This window comes from Nansenia antarctica (genome assembly GCF_963989245.1).
Source record: "Nansenia antarctica genome assembly, chromosome: 8".
In the NCBI taxonomy this organism is placed as follows: Eukaryota; Metazoa; Chordata; class Actinopteri; order Argentiniformes; family Microstomatidae; genus Nansenia; species Nansenia antarctica.
Window position 1 is genome coordinate 50,208,983 of NC_137678.1, and position 15,760 is coordinate 50,224,742.

General features: G+C 43.6%; 4 protein-coding genes across 4 annotated transcripts in view; 1 reads left to right on the forward strand and 3 right to left on the reverse strand.

Annotated features, from left to right (window-relative positions):
• The window catches only part of golgb1 (golgin B1), a 24,669-nt gene extending 22,991 nt beyond the window's left edge, over nucleotides 1-1,678 (reverse strand). The window contains 1 exon segment of the mRNA XM_080537692.1: nucleotides 1,017-1,678. The gene's annotated coding sequence lies outside the window, so the exon portion shown is untranslated.
• Nucleotides 1,679-4,468: 2,790 nt separating this feature from the next.
• On the forward strand, nucleotides 4,469-7,668 carry guca1aa (guanylate cyclase activator 1Aa; the record flags this gene model as incomplete). The annotated part of the gene is made up of 4 exons (XM_080537463.1): nucleotides 4,469-4,666; nucleotides 6,590-6,739; nucleotides 6,836-6,929; nucleotides 7,541-7,668. 4 exons carry the CDS (start codon nucleotides 4,469-4,471, stop codon nucleotides 7,666-7,668), a joined length of 570 nt encoding a protein of 189 aa, XP_080393589.1.
• A 2,619-nt stretch (nucleotides 7,669-10,287) lies between these two features.
• Nucleotides 10,288-11,764, reverse strand: LOC308163517 (HAUS augmin-like complex subunit 8; the record flags this gene model as incomplete). The annotated part of the gene is made up of 4 exons (XM_080537693.1): nucleotides 10,288-10,414; nucleotides 10,890-11,031; nucleotides 11,229-11,370; nucleotides 11,606-11,764. The coding sequence occupies 4 exons, from the start codon at nucleotides 11,762-11,764 to the stop codon at nucleotides 10,288-10,290; spliced, it is 570 nt and encodes a 189-aa protein (XP_080393819.1).
• A 2,425-nt stretch (nucleotides 11,765-14,189) lies between these two features.
• Nucleotides 14,190-15,278, reverse strand: LOC308163519 (kelch domain-containing protein 10-like; the record flags this gene model as incomplete). Its single annotated transcript, XM_080537695.1, has 1 exon — nucleotides 14,190-15,278. The coding sequence occupies one exon, from the start codon at nucleotides 15,276-15,278 to the stop codon at nucleotides 14,190-14,192; it is 1,089 nt and encodes a 362-aa protein (XP_080393821.1).
• Nucleotides 15,279-15,760: the final 482 nt, after the last annotated feature.

Genomic DNA, 15,760 nt, shown 5'->3' on the forward strand with positions numbered 1-15,760 from the left:
GCACACTCCGTTTTCAAATCCATCATCAAATCAAACAGACAGGCAGCACAACATTGCTGCTTCACATGAGTGTGAGTGTGTAGAATGTGACATAAAGGCAACAGCCTGTAATTGTTGCCTCACATGTTTGTCCTAATGTGATAGTCGCTGAACCAGATGACAGATACGTATCTAAGAATCACAATACATAGGCAAGCAAACTGGTAGTAGTCGCTCTGTGAGTAGAGGGCTGCAAGGGAGTTTTCCTGGCTGCACAGTGTAGTTATGTACTTTTACCTTTGCCTGCTTGCGGCTCTGTCAGTATGCGAAGCACATTGAGTCGCATCTTGTGAGAAATGCACTATACAAATACAACTTGATTTGATTTGATTTGATTTGAATACATCTTAACCCAACTGGTTATGTTTCGCCCACTCAAAGTCAATAATTGCATGCATGAGCAGTTGTATAATGAGACCCAGTGTGACTAATGATACATCTTCTGTTGCCCAAGGTCCCACTTAAAGTGTGAGACTTGGGTTCGAGTGCGTTGAGGAGTTCGAGTGCTACCGGAGAGAACCGAGTGCTACCGGACATAACCGAGCGCTACCGGAGAGAACCGAACACTCCTGAACAATACGGACATCCGACTGCGGCTGCGTCACTTCGTTTTGTTTCACTAAAAGCTCTGTAGAGCAAATAACTAGTATTGTAGAGATGGACGGATTACTCTCTGGACATTTGACAGTGATGTCTCTAATCATCATGCATAAAGACGCTTCATCGTCGGGTTACGATTAATGACGGTAATAGTATTGCTTGGTGCTGTCGTAAAAAAGGTATCAGCTGACAAACAGAGAGCAAGCTAACAAGCACATAGCTACTGTGTTGTCTCGTAAACAAGCAGCTAACATTCCAAGGAGGTTCAATCAAAAACATCGCTCCTGCCTTGATTTTTTTTCCAGCTCATGGCAGCTTTTCTGAAGTGCAATTTTGGAAAATGCTTGGCTGGTTGGTTGAAAGAGCAAGGGACTAACCTGTATGAGTGCTTCTCAGATACGTGTTTTCAGCCTTTAATTTGATATTATTTCCTCGGCTGGTTTTCTGAGCATAGCCACATCATCAAACATCCCGGAAACCAAACTTACCCTGCTCAGCATCTGATTGGCCAGTCGGGATCTGCGCAACCAGTAAGGGGGCGTCTATAAGTTTACAACTGTGTTTTTCGTGTCTTAGGGACATTCACATTTAACAAAACGCAAAATGTGCACATGAGGAGCCAAAATATGTACATTTTTGTCAGATAGTGCTCGCTTCGCTTCTCTATTCATATACATACCCCGCTTTACCTGATTAATCCTAGTTTATAATAGGATGGCTTGTAGACATGACCTAAGGGTCAATCTGAACCATGGCAGACAATTGGGAAGGAGCCTTGTCTTGCTTGCTCACTACATCACAGTGTTTGTGGTCTTTGTTGTCCGATCTGTGAGCTGGGTGATCGCAGTGATCGAGTGGACCACAATGTTTGCAAGACACACCGCGTCTGTGTTTGACTCCATCTACAGACACCTGCACTGGTGGCGTAAAAGGAGCAATGGGATTACCAAGGAGATCTGCCCCCCTGGCCCAGACACAGAATCAAAGTGACCAGATTCAAGAGTCTCTAACCCACGGGAGTATGAACTGGCTTAAACAGTACTTACTGGAATGCATGGGCAACAGCCAAGACGTTGTATAGGCCTATAGGCCTACCTGTAAAGGGGTCTCAAAAGGAACTGAAGAAGCAACAAGACCTCACTGATCTACTGAGAACAAACATGGAAGAGAGAGAGAGAGAGAGAAAGAGAGAGAGAGAGAGAGAGAGAGAGAGAAAGAGAGAGAGAGAGAGAGAGAGAGAGAGAGAGAGAGAGAGAGAGAGAGAGTGCACAAAGGTGGAGGAGGGGAGGTGCACACTGACATCATCATCATCATTTATTTTATTTTTGTAACTGCTGTTTTTAAAGAGAAATAGGCCTATGTATTCTATGGCCATGTAAATACCTATATATACCTGTATATAGCTGCTACAATGACAAGGTGGACATTCAGAGTTACAAGAAAGCTTTTCCAAAAACATTAACTGAAGGAAACAATCAAAGAAAGACTCAGGCATAAGCACTGGCGGACTCGGGGGGGGGGGGGGCGGGGGGGGCGACCGCCCCTCCTGGCGCCCCCACGGTTGAAAAACGTCTGCCCTTTTGAGTGGCAAAAATTAGGACGTGCCCTATTGGCTGCCCTTCCAATGGTCTAAACTTGACCATGTGCACTGATGGGGTCCCATGTTGTGCAGTAGGTGCCCTTTTTTTCTTTTCGCCCCTGCCCTTCAAACAGCCCGAGTCCGCCACTGTCTGTCAATATCAACCAGGGGAGGCTGGTGGAGGCAGAAATCAAAGGATGGGCTCATTGTAATGCATGGAATGGAACCACTCATCCCGTCCTCCGATTTCTACCTCCGCCAGCCTCCGCTGGTATAGATAGTATATCTAGGTCACCAGGGAATGTTACCACAAACAGGAAATTTGAATGTATTATTATTATTATTATTATTATTATTATTATTAAGTATGTATGGGACTTTTCTCATATTTGAATTACACTGTGTATGAGTCATTTGAACCAACATTCTGGTAATATCATTTGTAACAAACTTGCTCATGTAGAGTAAGCATATGTAGAAAACATGTTTTTTTATATAAACATCTTTGAATTAGGAACGTGTAGAAACTGTGAAAGGCATTCTACGTTGTCCAAAATAATCACTTAAGGAAATACATTTTTATTGAAGACACTAACCACTCATATACAAGCACTTAAGAACCACTAACCATTGTTCCTCTACTATTATATATTTCTGTTAGTTTCAGTACTACGTGCATACACTACTGTAGTATAAGTAATACTTACTTACTTAGTATATAAGTAAGAACCTATAATTATAGCTGACAAGTTGAATGATGTGCCAATGTTTTATTTAGGACCACAGTTGAATGAGTGCTGTATTGTGCATTGTGCTAAACCTGCGACTTGTTGAGATTTATGAAAAATAAAAAGATTTGGCATTGTGATGCACATACTACTTTTTATGCAGAAAGTGACCACTATATTGGTCAGGATAGCAACAGGAAAGCAACTTGTCCATGTTCCACACTAAAGCCCTTGAGAATCACCCACTTGGTAAATGGACTGCACTTATATAGCACCTTTTTTGCTGCTCCAAAGCTGCTCCAAAGCGCTTTACAACGGCCTCTCATTCACACATTCACACATTCACACACCAATGGCGGCAAGCTGCCATGCAAGGCGCTGGCCCGCTCACTGGGAGCAACTTTTGGGGTTCAGTGTCTTGCTCAAGGACACTTCGACATGTGGCCAGCCGGGGCTCGAACCGCCAATCTGCCAACCTTGTGATCATTAGACGGCGGCTCTACCTCCTGCGCCACAGCCGCCACTTGGGAGAGATTTGATGGTAGAGATACCTAGGTCCCAGACTGTGAACAACATAATGGGCCGGTTTCACAGACAAGGCTTAAGCCTAATCCTAGACTAAAAAACATCTTCAATGGAGATTTTACATTGAAAGTGTGATTTAGTCCAGGACTAGGCTTAAGCCTTGTCTCTGAAACCGGCCCAATGTATTGTATGTAGCTAAGAAATGTCTAAATATTTGTGACAAGTTGTCAACTTGTTACAGTATCTTGTTACAGTATCCAAAAGCATTATTTGAATATATTTCAGTTTGAAATGTTATGTTTGCTCATCTAAGTTGAACTTCGTCACTCTAGCACTGAAACTGACAACCCCTCTTCACACTTCCAGGTAGAAAGGTGTCAGTGTAGAAGTGTTTTCTTTCTCTTATTTAAACAATAAAATAAGATCACCCTTTCTTATAAGCATGCATTCTTGTTTATTTACATTTTTGCCATTTAGCAGACACCTTTATCCAAAGCACCTTTGGATAAATCTATGCTGTCAGTCTCTCAGTCCTCAGATGTTATGTATGTGTTATGACTAACACTGCATCATTCATCCCCGAGTGCAAAGCAGGAGGGGAACACCACGGTGTTAGTCATCATGTCCCTGTTCCAGGGCCATGGGTAGACAGTCTTCCTCTGGGCACCTTAAGCCGTTTATCTGATGCTGCATCTGGATTACAGCCGGTGATTAGAGACAAGAACACTGAGGGCGTGGCCGGTCCTAGCCTGGTACCATAGCCCCTGGCCAGCGCCCACACCCTCCCAGTCCCACTATTGAGTGACTGTGAAGAGCGATACGCTCTGCTGCTTCACAGTAGACCAATTGGGCTCCAAAAACTAGTGTACTGCAACTACCTTAGGTCAAGGAGACTCCTCAACTTCTGTCTCTAGCTTCTTCTGGCTCTAGCTTCTTCTGGCTCTAGCTTCTTCTGGCTCTAGCTGTCTCACATACATCACGGCATCAACCTATAGACATGGGAAACTCTACAGCGAGCACCGTGGACGACCTGCAGGCCGTGGAGATGCACCTCTGGTATAAGAAGTTCATGACCGAGTGCCCGTCAGGTCAGCTCACTCTGCACGAGTTCAAGCAGTTCTTTGGGCTCCGAGGGCTTGACAACGAGGCCAACGCCTACGTGGAGCAGATGTTCAAGACATTTGACATGAACAAGGTAAGCAGAGGCTACATTATGGTTGGGTTGCTGCTGAATGTTGAAACAATGCATGAAAGTTAACTATAATAGAAGTAGGTACAGTAGGAGGGTAAAAAGAAAGGGGGGGGGGGGGTGGACATCTTTTTAACAGAGGTGTGTAAGAGAAAATGATAGTCTGTGTTGTAAATGCACTAGAGTGTGCGTGTACCTCCATATTACCAACAATGCTGACAGCAAAGCAACCAAGCTACAGAGGGGGTAAGTGGGTCCACTATGTTTCTCTATTTCTTAAAACTCAGGTTTCCACAAAACCAAACCAAACCAAACTTTGGTTTATCAGAAGTTGTGTGGTGGGGAAACATATACTGACAAGGTCACAAGTACAGAACCCTATATATAGTACCCTTCAATCCAAAGGGTTTATAATGGTTAGAACAAGATGAAGTTGTCAAGCTGCGGCCTGGCTCAATATTAACACTGCTATAATTAGTTTCCCTGTCAGCTTCAATCATAAAATGCAGTGATTTGATTTAGCGTTGGGATTATCCCTGGGGTATTTATACCTTGTGGTGCGATAGCTATTCTGTCACTCCAGGAGACAGCACCAAGAGGGTCTACTGGTATCTCAATTATTTCATTTCATCTTTATATTATTGTAGGCCGAAGCGCATCCATAGTGGCTGATTATGCATTAAACCATCATAATTTTTTCTATTTGGTGCCAGAAACAGCAGCTATAGTATGCACATAGTATTATTGCACATTCATTTAAAGTGTCGCAGTTTGCAGGCTTGAAATGTACACATTTGTGCCTCAGCACTACACCTGATTTTCCATTTGTATCAACAGTACTGAACAGTTTTATTAGGTGCACCTGTATTAGAGGTTGCCAATAAGAATGTCCACTGGCACTCATGCCATAGGGACAGCGCTGGATGACTCCTCTATAGGGGCAGAGCTGTGTGACTGGCTGCTATTGAAATGTCAGTAATTGTGGACAGTATAGTGTACAACACTGCCTGGTCTTTCTAATGGAATTACAGACAGAGTAGAAAAATCTAATCAAATCAAATCATACTGGTCATGTACATCGCATAAGAGATATAGTGAAATGCTTCATGAATCTAGCTCTAAATCAATAAATCAACAATACAATATAATACGGTAGTGATAAAGCAGTAAGTAATAACAAAGCAATGACAGTGTTAGTGTAAAGGTAGTGTAAAAGGGTGCAGTGTGGTAGGACTGACTGAGTATGATCTAATGTAGTGAAAATGGTACCGTGTCTTCAATTAGGCACTAAGATTGTAGAGTCTGTGGAGAAACGGTATCAAGGTAAAGCAGGGAGGGAGGTGCGTCTAACCAGGGAACAATTCCGGGGTTGTAACTAATGCTCTCAGGTCACTTGTGTTGCCACCCCTGGCACAGATCAGTGTGGAGATAATCCCATACTGGATATATATAGACCATGCTAAGCTGTTAGCATAGCATTACAGTTTCACCTACCTCGATCTGACTGAGATAATCTGAAGACATCTGAGATTATTAGGCAGTATTAAACAATTTACTCGCTACCAACAACGACCTCATGGTCACGCAGGTTAAGCCCACGCAGCATTCGTACAAACTATTGTTTCCTAGGACCCCTAGACAACTACATTGTGAGAGTGTTCAACATTTCTTGACAATTTCTTGACCGCTCTTTTACTGGCTTCATCGAGAGTAAAAACAAAACACGGTGCAGCAGCTTTCAGTCACGCTGCTGCATGCTCCTGGAAAAAACTCCCTGAAGAAATCAAACAGGCCCAAACCCTTAAAATATTTAAATCTAAGCTAAAAACCTTCATGTTTTGCACCAGTTATGATTAAACACAAACACTTCTATCAATGTCTTTTTTCCATTAACTATTGTCTACAAATAAACTTGCCTTGCTTCGACAGGACGGTTACATCGACTTCATAGAGTATGTGGCTGCTCTGAGTCTGGTGATGCGGGGTAAACTGGAACACAAACTACGCTGGTATTTCAAGCTGTACGACGTGGACGGCAATGGCTGCATCGATCGACACGAGCTGCTCAACATCATAAAGGTAGATACTGTCATCAGATAGCCAGGGCTGTGCAACGTAGGCTGTTTTATGTTGATCAAACAAAGGCAGGTTAATTCTGGCTTTTTTTCTCCTCAGGCCATCCGTGCGATCAACGGGACTGAATGCCAGTCCGTCAGCGCAGAGGATTTCACCAACCGGGTGTTCGACAAGATTGACATCAACGGAGACGGTGGGCGTCTTTTAGAGTTTTGGTTCAATGAATTTCAGCTCAAACATTCCTTGATCTACGAACAGGCTATACGGTCAGGTTTCCAAGCTGATATTCACTCTAAAAGCTGTAGTTTTTTTAGGCGGAGAGTGAATCTGAGATTTTTCACAATGTTCTAGCTCTATTTACTCTGACACAGTAACATATATGTTGATTCAGATCATTATGAAGGCCCTTGTGATTGTGGAGATATTCTATATTCACTGTGGGCATGTGACTTCGAGCAGAAAACCTGAAAAATAGCATCGATAAGAACAGGTTAATTAAAACAGCACCTTGCTGAGATCAGATGTAATAAATCAGCTAATAATCAAATCAATCAATCAATAAATAGCAATCAAGTGCTGTTGCATTCATCAGGTATGTTACTTTAAAAAAAAAGAAGTAAATCCATTAACCTAGAAGCAAGAAAAATCAACACACTAACCATGTCATGAACAGAATGACCAATGACCCTACTCCTAACCTCACTCGGAGAAGGGAACACAGATACTGTAGAACGGCTGGTGGCCCTCTGTTTCCTGTCCTACAACATGGATTTTGCTCCTCTAATTGTGGCCTTATGTTTGCAGGGGAGCTCTCCTTGGACGAGTTTGTGGGGGGGGCTCGCACTGACGACGAATTCATGGACGTGATGATGAAGAGCTTGGACCTCAACCACATAGTAGCCATGGTCCACAACCGAAGGAAGAGCATTTAGGGTCTCACTCTCCACCCCTGAGCTACACTGTTGCTGTTTGTTTCTATGGGGTCTAGTGGAAGAGGCTACATTTGTGTTCACTTCCACCCAGCACACAGTCACAGAGCTGCACACAGATTGACTTTGTCACAGCTCAAATTAGTAGAGACCCTGTCCATTCTGTGCCATGACAATACAGTTCCTAATAAGACAACAGGTACTTATTATGAATTTCTTCACGGTAGCTATGTCCTTACCTTTATGGTACAAGACCATTGGCCAAAAAACAATCAAATCAGATTGTAGCAAACACAACAAAAATATAATGCAACTGCATATAATGCAATAACAACTGACAAATCAACTGGAATAGTCTTTGTTAGCAGAGTAGACCTAATGTTAACAGAATGGACTTATACCCTTTGTCTATCTGTGCAGCAGTAAGGTGAATAATTCTAGCAGTACTGTCCAGACAGTTGTCTTGTTTAGCCATTCAACTAGGCATTATTTATTCAATGGAGAAAGACATGGAACACAATGCAATTGTGATAATAAATGTGTTCTTTGTTACTTCTTTAATTAAATTAAAGTGTACCTTTCTATTATCATACAATGTTTCCTTGAACATGTAAACTCTATAATCATACAGTTGTCTTTCTATTAGTTATCTCTGTCATACTGAACTGTTTGTTATCATCCTGAACTATCTCTGTTGCTCACCTCACCTCAGTTCTGTCTCTCTGTTGCTGTCCTGTTGTCTGTCTCTCTGTTGCTGTCCTGTTGTCTGTCCGAATATCGGTTGTTAAGTCGCGACGTGTTTCCGGGTCCAAAGTTGGCTGAGGCGCTGTCTTCGAAATGCCGCAATAATAATAATAATAAATTATATTTATATAGCGCTTTTCCGAGGCTCAAATACCCTGACAATATGGGGAAAACGGGAAAGTGCTGTGTCCCTTGTTGTATGAATAGATCCGAGTCTAAAAAATGATTAAACTGTCATTCTACCGCTGTAGTACACTGGTATTCTGGTGCGGAGAATTTCTGGTTTGGAACCGGAAATTGCAAAACGTCACGTTTGACGTCAGACTTAACAACCGGATATTCAGGTCTCACACATTTTTTTATTTTTACTACCCCTAGTGGTAGTGGCCCTAGGCTGCAGCCTAGGTAAGCCTATAATCTGCGCATGCTCAGGGCGCAATTTTCTGCGCCCCGGCCGGGAAATAGGAGACAGCCAATTGGAGCGCTGCTACAGCTCACGTGTAAGCCAAAAGTATTTGCAGTGCCATAGACTGCCATTCGGCCGGCGCCCCGACTTCTCCCCTATGTATTTTCACAGTGAATTTTACACACACACAGATAAAATGTTTATTGTATTGGAGGATTTTTAATTAATGCTGATATGCACCGACAGAATATCAGCCGCATTTTATGAATAAATAATGTTTATTTTTAAAAATCTTTTTTTACAAGTAGCAACAAGGAAGTAGGGCTGCGTTGGAAGGTGGGGGCGGCGCCCTAGCGCCCTCTATTGGCCAGCCGCCACTGCTTTCTAGGACCTAAATCAAGCCTACTGCGTCCCTGGACTAAAACACCATGTTCAATGGACCTATCGCTAAGCCACGCCCAAAAATAGAAATTGTCCAATCATATCACAGCAAAAGTCACTACAGGCAGAAAACTCGGACAAACTCGCTAATAACTGATGGCAGTGGCGGACTCAGGCTGTTTGAGGGGCAGGGGCGAAAAGAAAAAAAGGGCACCTACTGCACAACATGGGACCCCATCAGTGCACATGGTCAAGTTTAGACCATTGTAGGGGCACCAATAGGGCACGTCCTCTAATTTTCGCCACTCAAAAGGGCACTTGAGACACTAGAATCTGAATATGAATTACTGACTTTGAATTTGAATTGCTCAACTTGAATTTAAAAAATGAATTTGAATCACATAATTTGAATTTGTATTGTTTAACTTGAATAAATGAATTGAAAAACAGAGTTAAACAATACAAATTCAAATTATGTGATTCAAATTCATTTTTTTAATGTAAGTATTAAAAATGAGCAATTCAAATTCAAATGTCAGTAATTCAAATTCAGTTTCTAGTGGCACAGATCTCTGCCCATATATATCTTCTCTCTGCCTGCATCAACTTCTGTATGTATTCCCCCCCTAGAGGGAGGTGTTGCTACAACCTGTAGCCTAAAGGAGGCCTTCATTTAAAATAAATAAATAATAAATAAAAATTAGCCATGTTTGGAGAGGAAGTAACAAATGTGAAAGAGTTTAAAACATTATGATAAATTAATTGATTATTATTCAACATTGATTGATGGATTGATTATGTTTTAAACAATAACAGGGTAGTAACTTCTGAGTAAAAAGCATTTGCAAACAAATAATACAGGTTGTTGAAACCGAAGTCAATTAGGATTTATTTTATTTACAAAACAAGTTTTCTTTATAGAGACATCATAATAATGCGCATATCATAAAAATACCTCCGGTCGCTGGACCCAAGTGACAAACAGTTAAGAAATTAGAGAGAGCCGCACGCTAAAAAATATTTTAATTTACAAAAAAGTAATATATTCATTCATTCATAGCCATTCTATACAAGGTTCTTCACAAGGTTCTTCAATGTTCAGGACAGTAGAGTGCCTGTGCTCTGGTCAGGCCAAGCTGCTCCTCCTCCAGAGACTGCTGGATGTGGACCGTCTGGCGGCTGACCAGGGAGGACAGCTCCTGCAGTGCTGAGAACTCCCTGAGGGGGAAGGACACCCTACGGTCAGAGGAGCTACCAACACCAAAGTCACATCACAACAAGTCATTCATTTCATATCCTCCTCGTTTCTTTCACATAGTGTCAATTTACTTAGATTCCATTCACAAATGAATCATCAAGCGCTGGTTTCCTAGACTGTCTAGTCCTAGATTAAAACACAATGAAGATTAATTCTTTCTGTTGAAAGTATCAGTCAGAACTAGGCTTAGTCTGCAACATTTGCAAAGTAGAGACCAAAAGGCTAAACACATACCCTTCATTTGAATGCCAAAAAATCATCAAGTTAAAGTACAAGATTCACTAACCAGGACTCAATTGTTTGTTACCAGTCACATCAACAGACTAACTTAAGCAGTGACAAAACTAATGTATGCATGTCTATCTGTGACGAAAAAAGTTTCCAAAAAGAGAAATAAAGCATTCATTCATTTCTACTGATACTCTGTGGTCATACCCTGAGAGCTGCTCACTGATGTCCTGGGCAGCAGTCTTCACCCCCCTCAGGCACTCAGCAGACGTGGCGTTGCCATGCAGAGCTCCCAGGCTGCACTGCTGTAACACTTCCTCACTCTCCTTCAGGCTCGCCTCCGCTTTACCTGAGAGGGCGAGAAGAACCGTGGGTTTCATCACAGGCATGGTCACCAGGAATGACCACAAACACTGTAGACAATCGCCTTTTTTACGTGTAGAAAACTTGACCCTCTTCAGGATTCCATTTCACAGTTGTTTTTTTTTCTTTATCAAATGCTCTGAACTCTGCTGTATTGACTGAAGGAAATAAACTTAAACCAACCCAGGAATTCTCTTCTGTCCCCCTCAATGTGGAGGTTCTTTACAGGCAGCTCATGGCGGGTGGTGTCCACTGCTGTGCCAAAGGATTTGTATTCTTCTGTGAAGCGCTGGGCAGCCGCAGCCACAGGAGTTAATGCTGCGATCTGAGGACAATAGAGCACACACATATTCCTCATCAAAGCCTGGAGCTGATGACAGACTTGGATGTTTCAATAAACCTTTTCAATGCCACTTCAATCACAAATCATTCATTTAGTATCAGTTGAAGATACACAAAAAAAAGACGATAACACAATTGTTCAACACAAGTTGTTGACATTAAGTCAAATCAAAATGCCATGGGAGAGAAATCAAACGGCTCAGAAACAGGCCTCTGACCTGCAAATCCAGCAAGTCATTCATCTGCTTGCGCTTTTCCAGAAGAAGATACTGGCGCTTCTTCTCATGGACCTGCTTGCGTAGCTTCTCCTCTTTCTCCGTCATTGCTAGGATACGCCCCTCCGCTTGTGCCTTCAACTTCTCTGTGTTACTCTCCATCTGATTTCAAACACCAGTCCATCATGATAAGAGTCCTGAAGGTAATAACATCTACTGCGATAATAATATATATAATATATGCCATTTAGCTGTGAGTGCATACATGTCAGTATATATGGGATTCCCAGTGGGAATCAAACCCCCAAGCTAAGCGTTGTTAGTGCCATGCTCTACCAACTGAGCCACAGTGGACCACATGACGCTGTCCCATTTGGCTGTCTTGAAAATAGACAAAACAATAATCGTTTTTTCCTCAAACCTTGGCTGTGATGTAGGTTAACAGGAATGTTTGCATTTCGACAATTCTCTTCTCATCTTCGCTGTTCCTCTGAGGTTCTCCTGCATTCTGTAACACTGTCTTCTCTGAAAAACAGGTAAAGAAAAGCATGGGACTGGGTGTTATTACCACTTCACATTCATCAATCACCTTCATGACCTGAATTAGAGTGAAATATACCTGTCTCCCTTGTAAAAGAGGTATTTTGTCCTATAATATAATAATATATGCCATTTGACGCTTTTATCCAAAGTGACTTACATTGCAGTGAGTGCATATACATTTCTCCGAATATATGGTCCCTGCGGGAATCAAACCCACAACCTAAGAGTTGTCAGTGCCATGAAACGAAAATGCATGGGGTTTACCTCTAATGATTGAAAGATCAAAGTCTGGGCGCTTAACGTGGCCGTCTAAGATTGTGCACACTTAGTCCCATTTGTGAAGTCTCAAGTAGGCTGGACATCATTGCTGAAAGATAAACAGGGTTAAGTGAATGGCAGTACGCTCACAAACCAAACACCTTTTCATAATATTATGCCCACCATTATCGACCTGGGGGGTATTCCATCAACGTCGCTAAAGGAAAATCTAGGACTTTGCTTTTGCGACGTTGATGGAATATCCCACAGGTCAATAATGGTGGGCATAATATTATTATTAAAGTTGACGGAATACCCCCCTGGTGGGATCATAGCATGACATCAATGCCCAAAATATAGGAACATCAAATAAGCATAGTGTTTCTGTCTCTCTCACTTTCTGTTTACACAAATTTTTTCTTATTATACACAATGCCTCAAAACAAAATATACTGCGGATAATAAAGTCATCATCTGATCTAATGGTAAACATAAACATGGTTATTGTCAGGGGTTATGGTATGGACAAACTTAAAAGGAAATCACTTATTCATGACGTACGAGTTGGAAGACTTTGAGGCGCCATTGAGCGTCTTGGGGGAGTGCCCATCCGTGGTTTAACCCCACCCGGCTTCTGAGGCTGGCCTTGGTGGCAACACATTGGTGGCCTCATTGGTCAGTGAGCTGCTCTGTGGACAGACAGAGGGATGCAACCGGATAGAATGTTGATATGTTAGAATCAATTCAATGCTTTGTGAGATTTTACTATAAATTCAGACAGTAGGCAATAGACTAGATTTGCTAAATGCATTATCTCAAAATGCAACATCTCCAAAGGGTTGTAGTTTCTCGTAACCAATGACAAAAACAAAAAGCATATATAGGCCTAGAGGTAATTAATGAGACAAGTCATGAACTAAAACATCTTACCTTAGAAAGAGGTGCTTTTGCAGGCTGCAGGTATCGAGACTTCACTGCTGTACTCCCAGCTGAAGACGAGGAGAACGTTATTTGTAGCATCAGAACTTTTGATGAATATGACAGTTTCATGACACTTTAAAAGTGTATTTCACAAAGGCAATGTTAGCTAGTTCAATGAAACTTACATTTGATTTTCTTTCTAGCTCCATTGTTATTGGGGTTGCTGTTGTCGCTCTCTTTAGAACTGCAAGAATTTGAACAAAAGTTAGGGAATTGTCATTACAACCCTCCACACTGCACGGCAATACTTATTTGTAATTACTTCTGTCAGTTAACAACAAAAACATTAGCTGCGTTCGTAAATTCGCTCTGGAAATCTGATCAGCACTCATGCAATGCCTCTTGTCCAATCAAATGACTTGGTCTCTTTATGACGTTGAATCCAGTGTGCGCTCCGGCGCTCTCAGAGCGAATTAACGAACGCAGCCATTAGCACAGCAGCAGAGAGCTCCACTGGTAGCGGCTGCGTCTAGCCTGTTCACATCATTCTACTGCAGTACATACATATATCTTTTATCTAATTTGTTAATAATATAGTTCGGTACCTTTCCAAATCAGCAGGAGTTGTTTTTTTAAATGTTATATTAAAAGGCATCCCATTGTTTTTGGTTTTAAGGCGGGGCTACGTAGGCAGAAGAACACTTCTGTTCTTCAAAATAAATCCTCTCCTCCTCCTCTCCTCTCCTCTCCTCCTCTCCTCCTCCTCTCCTCTCCTCTCCTCTCCTCTCCTCTCCTCTCCTCCTCCTCTCCTCCTCCTCTCCTCTCCTCCCATCCCGTCCGTCTCTCTGTCCGTCCGTCCGTTCCCCTATTTCAAGCGCTCTATGAGTTCCTGTGTGAGGCCGAGGTTGAGCAGCTGCACGGTGGAGAGCTGGGCCAGGTGGGGGGAGGCCTTCAGCAGCCGCTCCCAGCACAGCTCCAGCAGGCTGGGCACGACCAGCCAGATCTTAAACAGGGAGCCAGTCCGATTTCTCTCGTGGATGTTCACCACGCCACCGTGGATGTACATGCAGCCAGCCGGGGTGACGGCAGCACAGTGGAAGTAGGCGGGCTCCGGCATCACCGCCGGCAGTTTGGTCCACTGGAACGTCTGCAGGTTCATCTTCCACAGGTCCGCCAGGATCAGCTCCCCGTCGTGCCCGCCGCACAGGAACACGTCGTTTCTTAACTGCACACAGCTGTGACCTCTCCTAGGAGCCGGGTACCCTATTTGATCATGAGGCTTGGTGGCGATCTCTTCCCACGAGTTGGTCTCCAGATTGTAGGCGTGAATCTTGTCCAGAGGGTAGTACGTCCAGGAGGTCTCTCCCAGGATGTAGATCCTCTGTCCGTCGTGTGCCATCTCATGCCTGTACCGTTCCCCCGGCAGGGGGTTGTTGGGCTTGAGGTGGATCCACTCCCTGGTGGTCAGGTCCAGCCTGTACAGGTCTGTGCTGTAGTTGTTCCCTGTGGTTCCTCCAAACACATACAGGAAGCCGTTAATGATGGCCATGGCCTGTCCATATATTTTGTTGGGCTTCGTTCCTCGGCAGTTGAGCAGCGACCACCGCTTGTACTTGACGTTGTAGACGTGGACGTCGTTCCCGCCGTTGTTCACCCCGAACGGGATCCCGGTGCCTCCGAATACTAGCAGGTTGTTGCCGTGCAGAACGGCTGACATGGCCAGCTCTATGATGTAGCCCTCTGTGCGGATCTGTTGCCAGGTGCTCGTGGCGAAGTGGTACCTGAAGTGGTACCTGAGCCCGGCGTAGTCGGGGTTGTACCCTCCGAACATGTACAGGTTGGTGTTGTCGGCCACGCAGCGGTGGCCGCTCAGCGCGGGGGGAGTACGATGACCTGCTACTCGGAGAGGAGGCCTCTCTGACAGCTTCTCGAATCTATTCCGCTGGTCCTCCATGTTTCCCCAGATCCAAGTCAACCGGAGAAAAAAAACGTTACATAAAAGAGTTCTAGACAGAATCCTACTGTGTTCAGACCGTGTGTGTGAGTGTCTGAGGCGGCTTGGCTAACGTTGTCTATCTGGGCGCAAGTTGTCATCCGCAGCACGCGCAGAGGGTTTGAACTCCAACGGTCTCTGCTCCGATTGGCTGAGCCGCGCGGCCAAAACAAACGACACGTGACCCTCCCCGCCTCCTGACGTTGACAGCTTTGTCATGTACCCAGAGGACAGCGAAGTACACCTCGCTAATACAGGTCAACATGTCGAAGAAACTCATTTATATATGTTGAGAGACGTTTTTCAACTGTGGGGGCACCAGGAGGGGCGGTCGCCCCCCATGCCCCCCCATCCGCCAGTGACTGATGGTGAAAAGCTCTAGACTATTAGACTATTAGAAAAGCTTCAAGTCTATTACTTGCTGTGGTAAATCAGAAATCAGA